This window comes from Motacilla alba, chromosome 1, assembly GCF_015832195.1.
Source record: "Motacilla alba alba isolate MOTALB_02 chromosome 1, Motacilla_alba_V1.0_pri, whole genome shotgun sequence".
Taxonomy (NCBI): Eukaryota; Metazoa; Chordata; class Aves; order Passeriformes; family Motacillidae; genus Motacilla; species Motacilla alba.
This window is the reverse complement of record NC_052016.1, coordinates 24,276,271-24,299,296: the sequence shown is the minus strand read 5'-3', so window position 1 is coordinate 24,299,296 and position 23,026 is coordinate 24,276,271. Positions and strand designations below refer to the sequence as shown.

Genomic DNA, 23,026 nt, shown 5'->3' with positions numbered 1-23,026 from the left:
AGTGTATAAAGCAGCCCCATCTCATACCTGTGATCATCCAGCTTTCCAACAGACAGAGATGGATTCTGAGTACCACAATCCCTGCCTAGAGTTTTTCCTGCCCCAACAAGAGTCTATCTCCACACAGAAGATGCTGAAATTCAGAGGTAAACGTCAAGAAATCCTGACACAACTGTGTTAACCATAGTCCACACAGCAGACATTCCTTTCCACCAAATATATGGTTCCATCTAAATAATCCTGAGATCTACACACTGTGTAGCACATCATATTGCTACAGAGGCAGCATCCCAGCAGCTGTCTCAGCTCCTCATTTTCATATCCAAGACACTGGATGCTAAATACTGAAATCCAGACATCTCTCCATTAAAAAATACCAAATTAAAAACATCTTAATGTCTTTCTGAAAGAACTAGGATGGTGAAAAACTGAAAATGCACAAGTTACCCTCATCACCATGCCCTATCCCTGTAAATGTTCAAGGCCATGTTGGATGGTGCTTAGAGCAACCTGATCTAGCGGAAGGTATCCCTGCCCATAGCAGGGGGGTAGAACTGGATGAGCCCTAAGGTCCCTTTCAACCCAAACCATTCTAGGATTTTACAGCATGAAGTTCACAGTGTTTCAATAAATACTGCCTTCAGTGTTTCAATAAATACTGCCTTCAGTGTTTCAATAAATACTGCCTTCAATTTCTCAGAGAACAAGAAGACTAACCTAGAATAACTGGTTTCAGTAATTAAAGAATTTGCAGCAGCAACCTATTTCAGCCTTTTCTTTTATGCAAACTGTTTTACCCTGAGTAAATCTGCAGAACATGTAATGTAAGGGTTTCAGACTTAGCTATTAGGAAGTTTACCCTTGAAAGAGGAGTGTGTCTTTTTCTCTGCCACATTTACTAGATTTGGGCACATGTACTTGTAAACACACAAAAAGGCTTTGCTTCTGTAAAGTGACCAGGATCTAGCCGCTAAAAAAAAAACTTTAAGAATATGCATACGCAGAGAAGACTCTACTGACATTGATGGAGACCACAGACTGAAAAAAGAGAGAGATGCAGCTTTCCAAAGATGAGGGTCTTTCCTTCTTGATGGTTGAAAATTAAGCTACAATTCAGCATCCCGGAAAAAATATAACTTAAGTTTCTTCCCCCATGCCTCTGGCAACTTTTGAACTATGGAGAGCTGTACTGACTAGTTCTGCTTTTACTTCTTTAAAGAGAAATCAGAAAGCTAGTCATTAACTAGAAGCTACACTTGCTTCCCTCAATACACTTTCTGGAAAGCTATCTCTGCAAGAAGAAGGGTGAGCTCTATCAGTTGGAAGCAGCAAGCACAAAACAGTTGAAAGGCAAACTGTAAGTCAGGAAGGCATTGAGGAAACCAGAGGACAAGAAGCCTGGCTTAGGAAAGCTAGTATAGTCTCCACAATTGATTATGTTGAACCTGTGTAAATACTGGTTTTACACACAAGCATGAAGCCTCAGACAAAACCAAACAGCCTCAGAAAGCTGCTCAAGGATCAGGAATACTCTATATCCAGGATAATGTCTTCAAAATAAATCCCTGAAACACACATCTGTCTTACTTAAACATTGGTCCAGTTTAAGCAACTCCAAACATAGGTTCGGTGCATGATTAGTAGAGATGGTGAAACAGAGAGAAACAGAGCACTTCAGAGGTCCAGCGCCAGAAAGGAAAATACATTAGAGACATGGTTCTGATGAAAGTACCAAAATCCTGCTGAAATCTTCCAGCAAAATTACTGCTGCAAAGTAATAATAAACTTGTCGAAGTCCAGAAGTTGGAGGTACCATCATGTGAAAGTCAAATGTGATCAAGAACAAAGCATCTATATTGGCAGCACACTTTTGTGTTTGCACTGAGAAGAAAAGCAGTAAACACTAGAAGAGTTACTGTCAGACATATATAGTAAAGAAAGAATACGCTTCAGTGTTCAGAAGGCACCCACAAAGGTTTTTTAAACCCTTGCAACCCTACCTTTTTCCTTGCCACAAGCTATGTATCCATGGCAGTAAAAAACCTGCAACTTGAGTAAGAAAATGACTCAAAGAAAACTTTTTGAGCATCTCAGCAACAGCCAAGTTGCTGCTGGACAGAAGAGGTGGAAGAAAGGTAAAGCTCCTCATACCTATATATTGTCAAGGATACAGAATTTAAAAGTTTTATGGCATTTCTAGGAAAAAAGTGAAGAATCAGTGACAATAAGAATAATGAGGCTCTGGCTATGGTTCTTTTATTCAGATAAGACAATTATTATATTACAATTGTCTGGGATACTTAGAATTTCTCCACCAGTAATGCTACAAGAGTTTCCTACTTTGTTCTTCTACTTGACAGGCTACAACTGTATCTGCAACCAAAATACAGAATGAGGAACCTGTAGGGTGAGAGACCCCACCTGAGCGCTGCCTCCAGCTCTGCGATCTCCAACATAAGGAGGACATGGAACTACTGGAGCAAGTCCAGAGGAGGCCACAACATGGCTCTGAGGGCTGGAGCACCTCTGCTCTGGAGACAGGGTGGGGACAGCTGGGGATGTTCAGCCTGGAGAAGAGAAGGCTCTAGGGAAACCTTAGACCACCCCCTGCCAGTGCCTAAAGGAGCTCCAAGAGAGCTGGAGATGGGCTTTGGACAAGAGCCTGGAATGACAGAGTAATCCTAGTGGGTCCTTTCCAACTCAGAATATTCGGTGACTCTGTGACAAGTGAGAATGACTTCACACTGACAGAGGGCAGGGTTAGATCAGATATTTCAAAGAAATTCCTCCCTGTGAGGGTGTTGAGGCCCTGACACAGGTTGCCCACAGAAGTGTGGCTGCCCCATCCCTGGAAGTGTTCTAGGCCAGGTTGGATGGGGCTTGGAGCAACCAGGTCTAGTGGGAGGTGTCCCTGCCCATGGCAGGGGGCTGGAATTAGATGGTCTTGAAGATCCCTTGCAATACAAATAATTCCATAGTATGATTCTATAACCAAAACCAAGAAGCAACTTTAAACTTTATGAGCTAGGGAACAAGTCCTGACAACAATCAGAAAAAGAAGACAATGTTCCCATCTTAGAATTCAGGCCCCCCAGGCTGCCAGTACTGAAATCTTGGAAAACAACTGCATCGTGCTTCAGGAAAACTGAATGCAGAAACTGAAGCTGTGTGTCAAGGAGTCATTTCCTTTCCAACCAGGGACTCCTTAACACAACCTATCTGTACCACAGTACTGCCACTAACAATCTGAGATTTAAAAAAACCTGTCAGAGGCACTATTTACAACAGATAAGTTTAAACTTCTTCATCATCAATGAGGTAAGAATCAGAGACAATATTGGATGGACAGGCACAAATATTAAAATGGATCCTTGAGGAAAAACCCATGGGGTAAAACAGGTGCAGCATGAGCAAATAAATAGCTCCCCATTAAAGATCTACAAACTCTACACTTCAGACTGATAACCAAAACTTTGTGGTTTTATGGATGTCATGAGAGTCTTAACAGCCACATTATTTTCAGTATGTACTATGTTTGAATGAATTGTCTGCCTCAAAGAATACAGTCAAAGCTTATTTTCAGTAACCAGAGGGTTTTTGGACTCCAAATGCTACACATGAAGTCTTTTCAAAACATCACAGATATCTATGCAACCAAGGCAAGATATTAGTTCATATCTGTCACGTCAAAAAACTATTCCTTCTCAAAACAAAACATTTTAATGTTCTGAGCATACAAATGTGAAAAATCAATCTCACAGATAGAATTTCCATTCGTCACCAGTAACAACAAGCCAGAACAAATACACCCTTACCTTCTGTTCAAATGAAGCTCCATAATAACCATCATTGAGACCAAAAATAATCTCATTTGGGTTTCTTGCATGGATCTGTAGAGAAGGAAGAAAACAAATCAGTTTACAGCCAGCTTACTGCAAATTTTCACACCAAATGAGCACAAATTGCTCCAAGAGTCTAAAGCAGTTTTTCATCACCTGTAATTCTAGAAGTCCACAAAAACTCACAGGAAACTGAATTTAACATGGAAAATCTGTTTGCTTCACAGTTTTAGCAATAGTCACCATGTTCAGCCATTCTACTTTGAAATCAGAAACACCAGACAGAGCATCTTTCCTATTACTGCATTTCCAGGTGACAAAAAAAAAATTAAGATAGCTGGAAACTAAACAGAGGTAAGACTCAAGAGTTTGGTGTGGAGAGCAGAAGGCTCCAGGCAGACCTTTTAGCCCCTGCCAGTGGCTCAAGGAGCTCCAAGAGAGCTGGGGAGGGACTTTGGACAAGGGGGAATGACATCTCACTGCCAGAGGTGATATTGGGAAGAAAGTCTTGGCTGTGAGGGTAGTGAGGTCCTGGCACAGGTTGCCCACACAAGATGTGACTGCCCCATGCCTGGAAATGGGCCATGATGGGCAGGGCTTAGAGCAACCTGGTCTAGTGGAAGGTGTCCCCTCCCATGGTAGGGGGGTGGAACTGGATGATGTTTAAGGTATCTTCCAATCCCAAACACTATATGATTTTATGATTTAAAGTTCTGATGTAAACTAACACAAATATCTGTAATTAAACTTTAAAATACAATCTTTAAACACTCATTTCCTTTCTCAGCATTCTATATATTAATTCATCCAGATGTTTTGTTTCCTGAAGAAAAAAGTTGATAAAAAATATTTTCACATTACCTGCTGGCCCAAGTACTTTAACCCATCTAAATTGACCTTCCATTCAATCAAAAGCTGAAAGTGTTCCTTCTTGCCACCCCAGATCCTCACAACAAAACAAGAGACAGAGGTATCAAGATGATCAGGCATTATTCCAAAGTCCAGACTCCTCCATGTTGGATTCTAAGTATTCAAAGAAGGATAAATACAGTTTAGACAAGCTGAAACTAGTCCATAAATTGACAATTCAGAAAGCAGCAAAGCCTACCACAAAGATTCTTAAAAATCTTAAGAATTAGGAACAACAGCATTTCAAGCTCTGCTGCTTCCTTACATGGTTTGCTAGAGAGAATTCCTCTGTTAAAAGGTACATGCTGTGAAGTACTTCAGAAACTGTGAATGTGTTTTGCTTCCTTCCATTACAAGACAAAGAATTTACTTCAGAAATTACTCATTCAGTTTAACCAAATCAGGAACTTTCAAAATGAAAGTAACATTCCTTTCACAGTTATAATTCAGCTTCTGAAAACCACAGCATAGCATGTATACCCAGAGTTATATGCTGATATATTCCCCAATAATTAAATTTGCGGAACTTGCTGACATATTTGTTCACATTCTTCTCCTCTTGACTGATGCTCAATCCTCAAATGCTGTCACTAAAAGCTCATCTTTACTCCAAAACATCACTCACACCTGGAGCTTTTCAGAACCAGCACACACTAAGCTAAAATGCAAATTCCACCAGAAATCAGATTTGCAAAGATGATGTGTTCCAGGAATTTCTACTCATCTCTAACAACAGCTAAAGAACTGATCCAAGCTGTAACAAAACCAAGTCAATCCAAAATTACTAGTGCCAAGAGACAACAGGGTGTCCAAAAGCAGAAATAAAAAAGTGCTTTTATATATATTTATTTATCTTCCTCCTCTGCTGAACACAGAAACAGTAGCTCCTTCAAAACAAAAGGCAGGAACCCACCACCCCATGAAAGAACTCGCCTTCCCTTCTAGTGCTTAAGCAGCTTGGAAAAGGCCTAGCATCCCTGAACTGGAATGAATCCATTTGAAATAGGATGCCTCTGAAAAAAAGGGAGAGGCAAAGTTACCCAGTAAGGATTTCAGAAGAAATGCATTAATCAAATGCTCCTAACAAGAAGGAATATTTCATAGCTATTCAGGCACAAGAATACCAGGTCATGCAAATACCCATAGATTATATATACAGGATGTCCTCAAGACATCTTATTTAGATTTTTGTTATTCCATCTCTTATATCCTGTGATTAGTTTCCCTTTTTGTTTTTCCTTTTCCTGATTTAGAACAGAAAGAACTAAAAATCCTAACAACTTAAGAGAGAAACTGGAGAAGTTAGCAGCCTTGAGTAAGCAGACAGCTCTTCCTTCATTCAGGAAGGTTTCAAAGCATTTACCCAGGGTACTAAAAATGGAGCAGTTCTACCTTGTTAATGCAAACAATAAAAAGTCTTCAGCAGGTTTTCAAACTCCCTTAGCCAACATTTGCAACATCCTACTTCTATTCTATTATACCCTTCCTCATTAGCAATAAACTGTTCAGTTCTGGTCCCTTCATTTATCTAAACTGAAAAATTTAGAAAATCTAACATGTCTTCAAACTTCAGTTTCTTACAGCTATTAGCTCTTCAAAGAATATATGTATATATCTGGCACATACACGTTCCTTGCTGTTTTCCTACACACCACAAAGATGTTAATAGAAATCAGCATTTCTACTACTCAGCAGCTCCCTATACTAACTCTCATGAAAAGAATCTGAAAAGAGAAGAACACAATGCTCCTAACAGAACCTAACAGTGGAAAGACACATTAAACAGTTATGGCATTCAGCAGAGAAATCAATATACTGCACTAAATACACAATTTTTAAAACAAAGTTTTTTTCCACATTAAAGTAACTTACCAGAGAATTCTTGATCACCTCACTCTTATAAAATTCTAAAGAAAAATAAGTAAAAAAGCACCTTTAGATTAGCTTAAACACTGATACAAATCTTAGTACTTGAAACAGAAAAAACCAAAATAAGTAACAATCAAGAAAGACAAATGTTAGTGGGTCAAGTTTACTAGCAACTGATTCATAAGATAGACTTTGAAATGCAGTCATGCTTTTGACTAAAATTACTCCTTCACACTTACTTACTACAAGTCATTATTTAAATTTAGTATTTCATATTTATACCCACGATAATCCTCAAGTTTTACAAGGCTTTGATTTCTGAGGAAAGAACATGGCACGGCAGTTAACAGAATTTGGGTGACATTTGCAAAAAGGACTGGTTTGCCACACAACCTCTTCCTGGAACACAGCAGCTTGGATAAATTAATTACAGCACTTTCCTGCAGAGCGATGGTGACCAGTTCCAGGTGCTCAGAGAGGAAACAGCCAAGTTACCTGACACAGGTGCCAACAACCCTGTATTTAAATGAGAATAAGCAACTGCTGGCACATGAACCTTGGGTTTCCCAGTCAAAGCAAGAGCTTAAAAGACTTTAGACAGCTCTAGGGGCAGAAATACAGATTTAGTACAATATCCCAGCCCAGTGGAGACCAGGGATAAAGCTTTGATGAAGTGCAAAAGAGTCCCTAACACCAAACACTACAGAAACAGTCATCAGTGACAGGTTCAACCAACCACCACAACTAAGTCCAGGTAGTTTTGTATTCTTATCCTTCTAAAACACCAACTTTGGTAAAAAAAAGCAAGGCAAGATGCCAGATGTGTCACTGTGCCAGATGAAAATAAAAATTAAGAGAAAATCAAAATTCATCTCCAATCCCACCAAAAGGTGCATGAAAATGAATTTTTAATAACATATCTCCACAATGAACTATATACCGTAGTGGGAAAGAAAAGCAAGAAAGAGAGATCTAATGTTCAAACACAGTTATATAAACTAGAACAGGTGCCTGGATGTTTCATGTCATTGGCTGACAATTCTATTTTTTGAAAACTTTGATAACAGTATGTGCTGATGTATGCTCTGTAAAACAACCTTTATGCACAGAGTGGGACAATCTTCTCCAGAAAAGGCAACCAAAGCTTCAAACGCTTTAACTTTTATGCGCCCTACGAAGTTCCCAATTTCTTACATCATCACTCAGGGAAGAACAATGACAAAAAAGCCTGATTTAAAAGACTGCAAAACCTGTCATCTGTTTTACCTCCTTGGCTGCTAACACTAAAAGCTTTCATGAAATTGAGGAAACTAAAGAGCTCTTTTCCAGTGTTAGCAAAGGTGATGCAACTAAAGGCAGAAAGTTGTCAAGACCAAGAAAAAAAGGAGGAAAGGGAATTCATATCATAGGAATTCAAAGATTAACTAGCAAAAAGGTTGATAGCAAGCCTGGTTTACCTTTGTAGATCTTGGTGTTACCACACAAGTGAAGAGTGAAGTATGTATCCAAGAGGCGATGACCATTCTTATTAATAATGTTCCGTGCAGCAATATTCCGAAGATGACGAAGACGGCGCTAAAAATTAGAAAAAAAAAATCAAATTATTTTCTTAGATTGAAAATTAACCCTTTCTCTTTTTTTTTTCCCCAAGCATTTTAATTATTCCCAAAGCAGTGTTGTAAAAAAAATCCCACCAAACACTCAATTTTGTCTGTCAGACAGCAAGTGTAAACAGCCAGGATTTAGCAAAGCCACAGGACAAGCAACAAGCACCTACAAGCTTGGATTAAGCAACACTGATATTCAAGAGAGGCTCTTCTTATTTATGTCCTGTATGTCATTTTTATCCCACATGACTAAATCACCCCGACTCTTCAAGCAGTTCCAAGCAATGTGACACTATCAGCTTCAAACACAGCAGCATCATCCAGATGTTTTGCATCATCACACTGGAAACACTTCCCAGCCAAAGCTATTTTCAACAAGCATTAATGGACAAATAGCTCAAACAAACCACCATCTAATCCAGAGCCTTAAGGAACTGGATGAACAAAGCTTTCTGATTCCACAGTAATCCTGGAAACTGCTCTAACAACCTTAAATAAAAGTAAAATGCATCAGGAAGACATATCAAAATTTTCAGGGAAAATTAAGGGCACAGTGAAATTTGAGATTTTCACTGTCAGTTACTATCTGCAGTGATGAGAGAGTCCTTTTTCCTTGGAATGAATACAGTAGGATATGTCACTAAAATATTTAGTTTAAGTTATTTTATCCAACTCCAACATTATCTTGGTTTACTACAATACTGCACCTTGAATGAAAATCAGCAGATCAAATCAATCTCTCTTTCCCACCTCTCTGTGCCCAACAGCTTTAATAGCTGTGGCTAAGGTCTTAGCTTCAAAGCACATCACACCCTTAATCTTTAACAAATATTTTACATTATTAACATCTTATAAAATTTAGCTAGTTAACAAAGCAGTTTTGCAGGACTGTCACACTTAAATCATTGCTTAGCTGTTGTTTCTATTGTAACTTCGAAGACTCATGCTTCAAACAGGCTCCCATGAATGCAGCGCTCAGTGAACTGCCACTTCAAATACATAAAGTTCTCACCAAATCCTTCAGAGTCATATTTCCCCATTCAATCTCTCAACTCACCAGTGTCTCACCCACTACGATGGGGAGGTTGACAAATGGCTCCACATACTTTGTGGATCACCACAATACACCAAAAAGCCTCAAACAACTGTTTAGTGCATGCTTTTACCTCAGAGTTCATATTACACCATTTTTTCTCAAAGCATCTTTACATATAAGGCTGAATCCACCTTAAAAGCTGATTGACCAAAAGCATATTTTAAAAGCTTTTGAAACCAAAAGACAATTTTCCTGTTTGTTCCTTGTCTTAAAAGGCTTTAAACAAGAGTTGAAAGGCCATAATCAGTTTTAGAATCATAGTAAGACACTTTATATCACTTAACACCACTCCAGTGATATATTAATTTTGCTTTATGGAAAGGTACGAGGAATATTCAATTTCTGTTTGACAGCCTAAAAAACACTGATGGAGTCATTCCATTCATAGTCTGTTTATGACTTAGACTATAAACACAGCCTGAGACAGGATGCCCAGGTACCTCTAATATATACATAAACTGCAAAATTAAAAACAAAAAAACCCATCCAACAAAAAACGTTCTGTGGGACTACATGGTCTCATTTTCTTAGAAAATGGTATCAAAAATGTCAACAGAAATATTAAGCCTCACTTAAAAGAAGCCACATGGACCTTTAACATTTTTTCACATCTAACCTCAAAGTTGGGTAGCTTTGCTGGCTGTTTATTTGCGCAACTGAAACACTCCTTAAGAAATGGCTTTGCACATGAATTTTACTACCTATAAAAATGATTCAAGAATTGTATGTGCCATCTCTCTTTTAATTAACATCAGTAGAAGAGAAATCAATCAATTACCATGCTCATTCCCTTCATTTTTGGTATCTTTCTTTTCCTTTCATCCCTTACAAAGGACAGCCCACACTGTACTCTAAGACAGCAATTTTCTCAAGGTCTCTTTAGGATTGCAAACTAATTTGTGTGCCAGCTTTAAATAATATGTTTCATTCATTAGCTGTCAAGCAAAGTCAAACAAGTTTCTTACCATTCACAGTATACAATGAGGTGAACGAGGAATGTAAAAAAAAAAAAAGAAAAAAAAAAAAAAGAAAAAAGTGTCCTAACCTACACCTGCACCTCTGAACAAGATGTGAGTCCTTACTGCCATGATTTGTGACTTCCTTGCACCCTTCAGGATCTGGGAGTTAAAGCCTCACTTCTCCTAAACCTGTTGGAAGAGGATCATTAAATCTGGGGCTATGAGACCACAACATAGTTAAGAACTCAATGTGCAACAGGTAATGAATGCCTATTTGCATCTCCAGCTTAGCCAGCACCCTCCTCCTATCCATTTAGTGAAGTCATGATGACAGAGAGACTTGAATCCTGATAATAAATCTTCCCGTTCGCCCACTATGTTCACTGATATTATACTGAATTATTCAAAGTTCCTCAGAACGCTACAGAGGCAACATTCAGAGTTAATTAACCTCTCCGGATCAAAGATAATTAGCTTAAACCAGGAGACTATAAGCCACAAAGACATACCCAAAGACAACTGAAATAGGTTCTAGAATTCCTCATCAAGGGCTTTGTTTTGCGACAAAGTAAATATTATTTTGAGGGATGTTTTAAATATCTAGTGTTACCTCCTATGTATTTCATATAATTTTGTGCTGGAGATGTTGGAAGACACAAAACAAAAACCCCACTGTGTTGCAGCTCAGCTAGCACCAGCATCAGCCAAACACTGCCAACCCCAGCACTGCATCACCCTTTCTTACTTGTTACACCATAAATAAGCACTTGTGCAGCTGCTCACAGAATCATATCTGGGGACCAATCTGGATGGAAACTAACCACCTCTCCTTTTTCCTAGGTTAGTTTCACCGGCTCAATTCCTCAATATGGCTGGACAAGCAGCTGAGCAGACCAAGGAGGGGACAACGCAGCAGCAAGAGGCTGAAGGCAGAGAATGGCTGGAATGAAACCACCAGCTTGAAGTGTACATGGAGCAAAAGAGCCTGGCACGGCCACAATCCAAAGGGAAAGCAGTTCACAATGAGGTATCACAGCATTTCAAACTGCAAAAGCAACTCTTTTTGGAGAATAAACCAGTACACTCTACGTTGAATACAGTAGCTGCAGATAATACACAATTCTTTCATTTCCTCCTCCTTCTAGGTGAAGTGCTAAAAAGGGTCCTTTTTTTAGTGACAAGTTTCAGCTATTTTGCTCCTTCTGCAAAAGTGTCAAGAAATCTTCATCACGAGGGATGATTCCTCCAGGGTGAGATGCTCTGCAGCCAGAACACTCATTCTAAAAAGCTCACCTTAAAATTCAAAATACAAGGGCTAAAAAACAATCTAAGTGCCTTGGCTGCCTCATGAGTCACTTAACTTTAAAAAGGCCAGCATGAGCACAAGATGACAGTGCAGGACCTGCTTTCTTAAAAAAGAAAAAAAAAAAGAGACAAAATATGCAATGAGTATAGCTAATTTTCACTGCTATCTACTCAAAGAGTTTACAGGTTACCAGCAATACAGCACTGAAGACCTCAGAGAGGCATCTACAGGAAGTACCTTAGTGAGATATTTTTGTAGAATTAATACCACGGAAAAGGTTGTTTAACCTTTCCAAGAGCTCTCAATTCAGCACATGCAGCCTTAACAGGGGCATATCTGGATCAGTGCTTGGCACAGTAGTACAGCAGGTCTACATTCTCAGGGGGCTGTGACATAAGTTATTTTGATTACTATTGTCCTAGACCTTTGCAATTCCCAAGAAAGCAAATGGAGCAGTGAAATTACATTACAGGCCTGGTTATCCTTTGCTTTAACTGCCACTCTAAACTGCATTTGGTTAAAAGCAACAGTTATACAGCAACTACATATTGACTCACATGAAAGAAATTAGTGCTTCTTTCTATGTTGAAGATAAAGACTACAAACCAGGAGAAGAGATGCACTTATTTTGCATTAGGAGAAATCCTGAGTAGCTTGTATTTTAAAAAATCTGCTGCATGTAAAGATAGTACAGGTCATAAGCAGACAGCTGTCCCAAAGACACATAGAAAGTCTGATCAGGAAAGCTGTAGGAGAGATCTGAAGATGAGAACCTACCATCAAGTTTCATCCCTCATGCCTGCAGAGGCAGAACAGCACCTTCCCAGAATACTACAACAGCATCTTAACCGAGCTGTCATGGAGCGCAGCAATACCATCCCTGCTCAGCGATTACCAGCTTCACTCAAAACAAATCAGACTGCTCCAGAATCAAGTATTTTCATCATCAGCCTTGTTAAGACAGCTTTTTCATCAGATGATTCTAGACAGTCTGCCACATCTTTTGAGGTCTAAAGAACTGAAACTGTCTGGTCCCTTCACACTTTACTTCCCTCAACACTAAGATACCATAATCTTTTACTACCTCTGCCTAGAATGCCACCTTCAGCATGTTCCCATCCTGCACAATGTGTTTTGTGCAGTTTTATGGAGAGGACCAAAAAATTAAACCAAGGCAAAGCTGTCAAAACCAAAAGTTAGTAAGGGTAACTAACTGGGTAAGTAAGGGTAACATCTGGCTAAATTCCTCCAATTCAGCTCCCTACAGCTACTCAGATGTGCCCACCACAGAAGAGGACAGAGGAGGCAGACTTCAACACTTAAGTTTCTTTACAGCTTAAGCTTATCCAGATGCCACTCTTTGCTTTCCTCCAGGCCTGAGAAACAGAAGAGATAAAGCTATTCACTGTTTTTTGTCTAATAATCTGGTATAATTAACAAAAAATCACTGTAGAGATGATGCAGCAGGGAGGTAAGAAAAAGGAGTAACTCAAATGAGAGAGAAGTGCACTGTTGTTAACACAAGGTCTGGACTGCTCACGGCAGGAGAACAGGACTACCTACAACAGCCTCAAGTATTCATGGAATTTCAGAATTATTTGTTCAAGGTCATATAATGGGTAGCAAAAGCAAGCGTGGAGAGTTCTGATTCCTCTTCCATTTTAACCACTTCATTATTCCCTTATAAGAATCTGATGACCCTCAGGAAAAAAAATAATAATGTCAGTATATCCAGGCTGGATGAGAACACCATCTTCTATTTCTGGTACTCAGCCATCACACTGACTCCAACTCCAAGTATCAATTGTGAAGCCCAGGTCACTAACATGGGCAACAGCAAAGCCTATTCTAATCACATGGAGCCTATCTTGCTGTTGGCAGCTGGGATGATCTAATGGCTCTCAGCTGGGAAAAGGGGGAGGTCTGTCTTCTCCTTGTCCCATATCTGCCTTCTCCCAGTAGCACGATCTTCCGTCTTGAGCACTGGATCTTCCCTCTTGAGCACTGGCTCTTTTAGCAACGCTGGTCACGAATTCTACCCTCAGCAGGCCCTTTGACATGTTAAATAAATTTGCAAAGGTGTCAAGGGAGTATCTGAACTTAAGCAAGGCAGGTAGTTTGGTTTCTTCCAGCAAGAACCGTCCAAGATGCCATCAAACAGCCCCCTCTGTGAATGGAGGGTTTGGCTGAAAATTTCCAGATGTTACTGACAGTGGGCTCACTGCACCCATGGCCATAAGCAAGTTTCAGAAATTCAACCAGACAGATTTTTAAAGAATTTTATAAATAGAAATACATTTTCCAGAATTAAGCTTAAATTCAATTGCCCAGGGAGAAAGTTTTATACATCTGTGACTGAATTTGAAAAAGGCTGCCCCACCCATCCCATTCCTGAAGACTTTCCATACAAACCATGTAACCAGAAACTTATTTTTGCCTGAAATGTAAATACAAGGTAAAACCAGCATTAAGAAGGCTGGGAAATCATCTTGTACACGCAAAGTAGAAGTTTACATAAATTACTTAGCCCAAATTCACCAAAATTATATCACCACTCAGGGCTCTCTGAGGTCTGATGAGCTGAAAAGCAATTATTGTATTTTCAGAACAAAGAACTTTTAACACTGGCTAAAATTTCAGCACCAGGTCTACTTCCTTAGCCTTTAATGGAGTATCCTACTTATCAAACAGTTTTTAATCAAGACATGCCAAAACAGTCTTCATCTCTGGGCACCATCTCTGTTTTCAGACTGGTGCCTTCCTCACAATTCTGTCAAGGAAGTAAATTCCCTGAATTCTTCTCAGATCAGGATCAGCTCTGACCTCTCTATGACATGGTACACATTGTTTTTACCTGGCTTTCACATGAATTTCATAGCTTGGTTCCTTGCTCTATGACCCACAGAAGCTCTGGAAGAATTTAAACAAAATCCTTCCAACTATTTTAGCATTAAAGCAGAAGCCAAAGATTAGTTAGCAACACAAATGTTACTACAGCAAATTCACTGGTTTTGAGCTGAACAGACCTGAGCTTGCAATGTCAGCTATTTAGATGTCTGGATATTTGTCAGAATTAAGTCATATTAAAACAGAGGGCTCTGTGTGCTTTGTAGCTCATAGCAGACAGGTTGAGCTGGGCCTTTTTCTTAAAAAGCATAAAACCTCCAGCCCTAAAGCTACCAAAATATCATATATCTATATTTAGTCAATGTGAGCATTATTTATTATCACAGCACTGCTCTACACCTCCATATTGCCCCTTCTACTTCCTCAGATTTTCATTATTTGCTTTCACCTCTTCGTGCCAGTTTGAATATTAAGAAACAATCACATGATCCAATCTCCTGGAAGTCAAATGGTAGACAAAAATTCATACTTAATTTTATATAAGTTTTTCAAGCTGCCTCATTTTCCAATTTGATACTTTTTTTTTTTTTTTTTAAGTGGAGCATATCTTGCAGAAGGTTTGGGTCACCTCTGCTGCAAAACATAAAGCTTTTAATATTCAAGAAATTTACATGGGAAGTTTAGGCATTACTCAGATGTATGGTTACTTAAAACCACAGGAAGGGCAAGAAAACGCTTGTACTCTAATTTACAGACTTGCTAGGAAGATTGATGAGGTTCGCAATTTAACAGTTTTCCACAGTTCAGAGTCAAGAGAATCAAATGGGCTGTGAGATCTACTTCTGATGCAAAGCAGAAGCATTTGACACACAATTTTTGTGGGACACACCATAAGGAATTTTAAGGAATTCTATTTTAATGTCATCCAGCACACACTTGAAGACAGCAAGGCCCTCAAAGCTACACAGCCATAATTAGTTCATATACAGCCATAATTAGTTCAGTGAATCACTTGTAGTTCTCCTTACAGCTGCGCCTCCTTCCTATCTCCATTACCCCATGTCAAGTGATCAACAGCCATACAGGAATTCCTTTCCTTTTTTAAGACTAAGCTACTTTCTTGCAAGTGCCTTTAAGAAAACAATTTCTACTAGGAATCAGAACTGAGGACAACACCAGTTCGAAGATGCACTGTAAGAACACAACTACATTTTTTTTCCTGTGAAGGTGCAACACACTCACATACATCACATACCTAACATTCCCAAAGATCTTATGCAAGGAACCAGATACATTGAACCTGTACAGAATGATTTACTCAGACTAAATTACCACAAGAAAAGTCAAAGCCTAAATGACCACAGGAAAAATCAAAGCTATTTCACCAACATGGGCTCAAAGTTTTCCAAGAGGCACAATTGTGAATTTTAGTTTACAGATCCTTAAATCAAAGTGCCTCCTTTCCTTTACACTTCTGGGCATCTGAAAGGCTTTTGAAAGTTTCCCTTAAGAAGGAAAGGAGCTCTGTAGTTTTCATGTGAACACATCAAGGGTAAATACAGGTTTCTAATCATCCATACCCCATGCCATAGCTACTCCTGCTTCTGTACCGCACTGAGAGCTTCACCAGGAACAATCAGCAAATGGAAGATGTTCAAACGACATCAAGTCTGCCCTAATTCACACAAGGAGAAAGTGAAACAGGAACAATAAGGAATATCTCAATACTTGACATGGTCCATGCAGAAGTATAATTCTTTTCCAGCTATCTGAATGCAAAACAGCCCTTTGCAAGGTCAGTATGGAGTTAAAGAATGCAACATCTGAAGTCAGTGTTAGATCTAACAAAATATGTTAGTCTATGGCATTATCTGCTCCTTTAATACTAACTAAAGCAACAGTCACACCAGAAAATAATTAAAACAGGTAACTCTACCATAACTGAAAAAACTTAAGACTATGTATTACTCTTGAAAGACAGCTGTGTTCTCTGGTCTATCCTTCCCTGCACCCTTTCCTACTAGCTAAACCTCTAAACTACTTCCTCACTAAGTAATTCCATTTACACTGAGGAGCAACTCAGACCTCAACTTCTACCCCCATGAAATAATGTGAACAGCTGGTAACTAACTGTTCAACTGGCACAAGAAATCTTCTCTTTGTACCCCACAATCACATGTAGAAAATCTACACCACTTACTTTAGAGTCAAAGAACTAAGGCTAAAACTGATGTAAGCTCATTATGTTCTCACAACTCACTTATCTTCTGCATTTTTTTTTGGTGTGTGTTAATTTGTGCAGAAAGACTGTAAAAGCCTGTTATTTAAAAACATAAAAACATAAACATATTGTAGAGCAAGTACAGAAGACACATTCATTCTTGGGACACAAACAGTATAGGTGTGGCAAAACAAGACTCAGTACACAGAATTAACTTAAACATAATGTTAGCAGGAGGGGTTCAAAAGCCAAATCGCGTGCCTATGCAGGGTCTTGGGCAAAAAAAGTTCTTTCAGGGTATTGTTTCAAAAGCTGTATTTGGTTATGGTCACTATAACATCAAGAGCAACAGATCCAGTGATCTGGTAAACACCACAACTCCAAAGAGTAAGAACTGTCAGCACACCCTAAAAAATTGCTCCAAACTATGGCTAAGAAAATCTCACAAACATTGCCCGCTGGCCAGATACAGCTCCTCTTGCTAGGTGTTTACGTAAGATGCAAATAATAGGAAACTAGACAGTCTTTCCATCTTTAACCAAAACCTTTTAGAAGAGGTAGCTAGAAATAACATCCTTCCTTATTGATGCTTTTCTCTGAGTTTGTATAAGTATTTAGACTCAAGATGAAAGACTGAAACTGCAGCTGCTTCTTTGACACAGCATGGGAACTAACCCACCAGACAGAAAAGAACATCAGGGTGCAAGTCCCATCTCATTAATAACACACTGCAGCAGTTGAGAGAAGTCCCTTAAGCCTCTTAACCTGACCTTGGGAAAGGGAACATTAGTCCACATTTGCTGTGGGAATAACCAGAGACTATCAAGATGATACTCAGAAGGAAGCACCCAACAAGTAAACTGGGCCTTACAGAACCAACAACAAAATGAAAACAATGGCAATTTTGACCTTAAAGAAGCACTAAAGGACACTCTGGATTGCACAAGCAAACAGCATTTAATGATTAATAACCTGAAGCATATTAATGCTTATCTTGTTGCTGGATGATAAATCAAGATCAAATAAGTCAGTTTCCCTTCATAAATGAGACTTCAGTCTTTACCTAGCAAGTTGCTCAATTAAGAGCATTCCATAACCTACCACAAACATCCCAAACAAAGCAAGAAACTGATTTAGTACAGCTTTTGGACATAACAGTCTAACTTATCAACAGATCAATTGGTCTGCAAAACACCCCTGCACTCCTTACAGAATACAGAAGGTACACTGCAGATAGCATAATTCCAGCCCCAGATTAACAGCCAGTCTTTTGGGTTAAAATTACTATTTTCCAGTAACTTTAACAACTACTCCTCCTAATTTATCTCTACCAAACACTAAACATTGATACAGCTGGGTATGGATACAACTGAGTAAGATCAGCAGGTCACAACTCACACTGTGGTCTTTAAACGATGAGTGGGAGGGAAGGCTCCAGTGAAAGACAGTGTGTGTCAAAGGGAAGTGAAAGCAATATTCCAATACAACACTTTCCATCCGTTATTCTGATTGAACCCCTCCTCCCATATTTTGTAGGCAAAGGGAAGTAAAATATTTAGGAATCAGTCTTTTTTTTTCCATATAACTCAGGAGAATCTAGAACAAGAGTAATAGAAAACTAATGTTTAAAAAGATACTATTTTCTCATTCTTTAGTTTAAAGTCTCATTCATATGCAGCCCTGGGCCCATACAGTAACTTTCTTCACTTTTCCTACACCCCTCAAATACAATTGCCAGCACACTTTGAATCATCCCTTTCTCCCATGTTGCCCAAAATGTTGTGTATAAGTGATGCACATCTTTAAAGAAAGAAACCCAAGTCGAATCTGGAACTGAACCTGGCAGGGGATGCAAAAGAAGGTCTTCTCCATGTATGCTACCCAGAAAAAGAAAGCCAAAGAAGGTGTTATCCTGATAAATAATGCTGGAAAACTGGTAACAACTGATGAGAAGGGTGAGGTACTCAACAACTCTTTTGCCTCTGTCTCCAGTGACAACCTCTCTTCCTGCACATCCTGAATGGATGGACAGCAGGATGGGGACTGGGGGAACAAAGCCCATCACACTCTAAGATTGGGTTCGTGACCACCTGAGGGAGGAACTTAAATGTTCACAAGTGCATGGGACCTGATGAGATGCATCACAGAGTCTTGAGGGAACTGGATTATTTACTTGCCAAGCCACTCTCCGTGATGTTGGAAGTGATATTGGAAGTCAGGTGAAGTGCCAGGTGACTGGAAAAGAGGAAGCATAGTATTCATCTTTACAAAGGCCAGAAAGGAGGACCCTGGGAGCTACCACCCTGTCAGCCTCTGTGCCTGGGAGATCACAGATCCTCTGAGAGGCTGTGCTAAGGCACATGGAAGACAGGGAGGTGATTCAACAGCCAGCATGGTTTCACCAAAGCAAAGTCCTGCCTGAGCAACCCAATGACCTTCTGTGATGGGGTGGCTACATCAGTGGACAAAGGAAGAGTTACAGATGTCATTTATCTGGACTTTGGTAAAGCCTTTGACATGATCCCCCACAACATCCTTCTCTCCAAATTGGAGAGATAGATTTGATGAGTGGACTGTTAGATGGATAAGGAATTGGTTGGACAGTCAAATCCTGAGGGTAGAGATGCTGGTGTGGAAGCCACAGGAGCCATGTATGGCGAGCACTGCTCTTGGACCCATACAAGTGCATAAAACTCCAATTGGACCTTTAGGAATCCCAGCCTTAATGTTAATGGAGGCCACAGAGTGTGCTTGAGAAGTTTCACTAACTGGTTGCTCTGTTTTGCTCTACCCTAAAATACACTTCTGACACCTGTAGCTGAAACCTCATTGCTGCTCCTCTCCACAGAAACTTTCACTATCTGTCAAGAGATGTTTGTGAACTGAAAGATACAGAAAATATTGGGTCACCTAGTCTGACACTATTCATGGCTGCGCACAACGGCACATTTTACCCCTTCCCTCCTTACCAGCACATCCATACTCAGCAGATACATCTCCTTCCCGCACATACGCCCTCCCAGGCACTGGTTCTGGAGTCCATGACTATGTGCTTTCCTGTCACTAGACAGCCACACATGAAATCTGTTTTTGCCAGCAATTAGCACAGTAGCACTCAACAGATCATTTGACTGTGGCATGACTGCCTCTGTACATTCAGGCTGCATTTTTCTGTCCAATCCCTTCCACTGAGGATATATAAGAGTCCGAAAGGTCTGGGTGCCCCAACCCCTCCATTGCTCTGAACTGCTTTAATGACAGGATTGAACAGTTTGTTTTGAGCATTCAGAAATCCTTAAGCTATTATGACACTCCCAGTTCTCTTGGATCAAGCAACTGCGAAGAAATATTACTAAAGAATCTCTGCTCCTGAAGTGCAATTATTTGACATTTTCAGTTCTGTTGTGCTCACTTGTACAGCAAAAGAGAACAACATCCTGACGCAATTAGTAAGGGATTCAAATGGGAATTCTATGCTTAATCAGATGCATTTCTTTACAGCCATGTCCTCTATTTCTCTTTCTTACAATACAGAATACAACAGCAAAAAGCATTCTTTGCCCCAGTCATCCCACCACACAAACAAGTTACAGAAGAGGCCAGTCAGTTTTGACATAAATATTATCGCAGTAGCAAAAGGTTTCAGACTTATCTTTTCACTCCTGCAAAAGTGTCAGTAGCAGGAATACTGTTTTCTAATCAATGTGAATGTTGCTGGAACAATTAAAGCTAGGCTAAATCCAAATTACACTATGAGTACTTCTGCCCCTAAAAAGTCACTTCAGTCATTAAAAGCACTCACCTTGAATTCACAGCTGAGAATTTATCTTTGAGAGATTCATAGCCATGACTCAGACCATCCTGCTCTCAATTTTTATAGTCACTATAAACATCTTGTAGTCAAAAAAATGTAGCTTTGGGTGTCCTAGAGAAAGCTGCCTACTGAAACAAATCACCAAGTTGATTTTGTGCTGGCATACAGCAAACAATTACCTTGCCTTACGTAGCATCACATAGCTTGGGTGAGCCAGACTAGGCATTACAGAGGTGGCACAATAGACTAGGAATGACTTATCTTTTTTATAATTCTGCAGTAAAATAGCTCCAGTGTGCTGAGCCCCTTCGAGGTATCTTGCACTTCAGTAACAGACTTTTGAGCTCAGATTATACAAAGAAAGAGGGTGATTTGAGAGGTGTTGAGCCTCTCAATTTCATTACAAGTATGGACACAGTACACAGATCCCTCAGCCCTATGGACCTTGTGTTGGCAAAGCACACAGCAGAATACCTCAGTCTCTGTCAGAGCCTTACACTTACTACAATTAACATACAAGCATCCTCGCTAAATATTTACTTAACTGGAACAGCCCACAATTGATGACTCAATTTCTGCTCCTAGGAACTCCTATAAAAGTTTCTGCTCCTAGAAGAAAAAGCCTGTGTTATGGTCTCACTTTCACAAACGAAATCCAGTGACTAATATCTCAGGCTTCTCCCTGCAGCATTCACTCGGTGCTTGCACAAGCCTGAGAAAGCATAAAACCAAAAATTCAGCAAGGAGAAGGCCATACTTGATCTCGTGGACAATCCATTGTTTCCTGCTCATACGGAGCAGCGTTTATGTTTATTAACACAGAGCAGGCCCACATTTCAGAGTAAGCACTTGCTCACAAATAAGGGTCAGGTGGCCAACAGCCACCTCCATTTCCCTCCCTTTGCCCCCAAGTGGATGTCTTCTAGAACATGTTTAACAAAAGAGCAGTTACAGATCCACTTCAAGTTAACATCTGTTGATTTTTTCTTTAGGTACTCTTTATATGCCCACTTGGTAACATGTAGCTCAAGTAAAACAGACTGTGTGTCTAACTCGGAATAACATCGACTGCAGTGAGTCAATGAGCCAAAACAACATTCACATCTTACACTGTTTCTAAAAAAAAGCAAAATTTTGCTAATTACTCCCACCTTCACCACTCCTGCTCCAGCTCCTGCACAATCAAAGCCACCACATGCAAGAGGGGAAAGGGCACAGAGTCGGTTTGATAGGGATTGCTAAATACTCAGGCAGAACCTAGCCTTCCTCACTTAAAATTAATGCTCTCCAAAATGAAAACATGGGACAAATGCCCAGTAAACCAAAAGCCAACTATCAGCAAACAAGAAAAAGGGAGTTAGGTGAAGGAAGGATGCAATGGGGAGAGAACATTTCACCACTTTCCAGAATACACCTCAGGTTATATCCACACTTGCTCCCCTCCCCAAGAAGAGAAGGAGGAGGGGGCACCCCAGCTGCTCTGACCTCAGAGGTGCCCAAGTTTAACATCGATTTTTACGGTGTTATTCCTGCTGCAACTTCCACCTTTAGTCTGCTCCAGATCCTCTGTAGGCACAGAAGTAGTTTCCTGGGAGAGGAAACAGCACCTGACTCCCCGGGAGAGAGGCACAGACCCCTACCCCCATGCTTTCTCTCGCCTTCCTACTAGCCTGAGAGAAAGGTGCTCTAACTGCCCCTTCCCTCAGGGACTCCCATCAGCTTGGGGACTCTACCTCAGGTACCTCCAAATGTCGGGGAAGCCCCACTGACACCTCATGGAGTACCTGTCCATCCCTGCACCTCAGGGAGCACCCCCATTCACCCCAGGGAGCACCCCTCTGTTCAGGAAACATCTCCCTTCACCCCAGAACAACCCACACCTCGGTGAGCACGCCCCTGTGTACAACTCAGGGCATCCCACACATAAAACAGCACATCCCCTTCACCTCAGAACACCCCACACTTCAGGGGACACCCCTGATTCACCTCAGGACACCCTCCTCCGCCGAGGCCCCCTCCGAGCGCCGCCCCGAGGCCCCGCCGTACCTGCTGCGAAGGCAGCTCCACATGCAGGGCGCGGGCGGCGGAGCCGGGCGGTAACGCGGCGGAACCGGCAGCCGAGGTCATCCTCACGTAGGGTCCCCGCTCCGCTCCGCTCCCCCGAGGCCGCCGGGCGAGCAGGGGTTAATGGCGGCAGCAACGCCAAGCCGGCCGCCCGCTACGGAGCCATATTACCGCAGTGCCGGGGGGTGGGCGGGGCACCGCCCCTGCGCGCCCATTGGCCCTCGCTCCGCAGGGGCGGGAGCCCGGGCGCCTTCTCGAGTTGCGACTGGCTCAGCCTGACGCCAATCAACGTCCCACCGCGCCGGCCCTGTCAAACCGCTGGAACGCGCGCCGGCGTCGATTAGAGGGCCCGCTTCCGGAAGGCGGGACGGCGCCCAACTGCGGGCGATGATTGGAGGAGATAGAGTTTGATTGACAGCGTGCCCACCGTCACGTGTGCGGGAGCTGTTGTCATCACGTGGGGGACGGAAAATAGTTCCGCGGAGGGGCCGGAGG

At 41.0% G+C, this 23,026-nt stretch overlaps 1 protein-coding gene across 3 annotated transcripts in view; it reads right to left on the bottom strand.

The window, feature by feature from the left end:
• The window catches only part of UVRAG (UV radiation resistance associated), a 99,037-nt gene extending 76,295 nt beyond the window's left edge, over positions 1–22,742 (bottom strand). The window contains exons 1-5 of one of the 3 annotated variants that reach the window (XM_038128817.1): positions 22,514–22,742; positions 8,075–8,192; positions 6,621–6,655; positions 4,701–4,862; positions 3,816–3,890 (exon numbers count right to left, since the gene is read on the bottom strand). In XM_038128817.1, coding sequence (XP_037984745.1) covers positions 3,816–3,890; positions 4,701–4,862; positions 6,621–6,655; positions 8,075–8,192; positions 22,514–22,594 — 471 coding nt within the window. In that variant the 5' untranslated portion in view covers positions 22,595–22,742. The remainder of the gene's footprint in view (positions 1–3,815; positions 3,891–4,700; positions 4,863–6,620; positions 6,656–8,074; positions 8,193–22,513) is intronic. The other 2 variants (XM_038128834.1, XM_038128827.1) reach the window with 2 other exon arrangements.
• Positions 22,743–23,026: the final 284 nt, after the last annotated feature.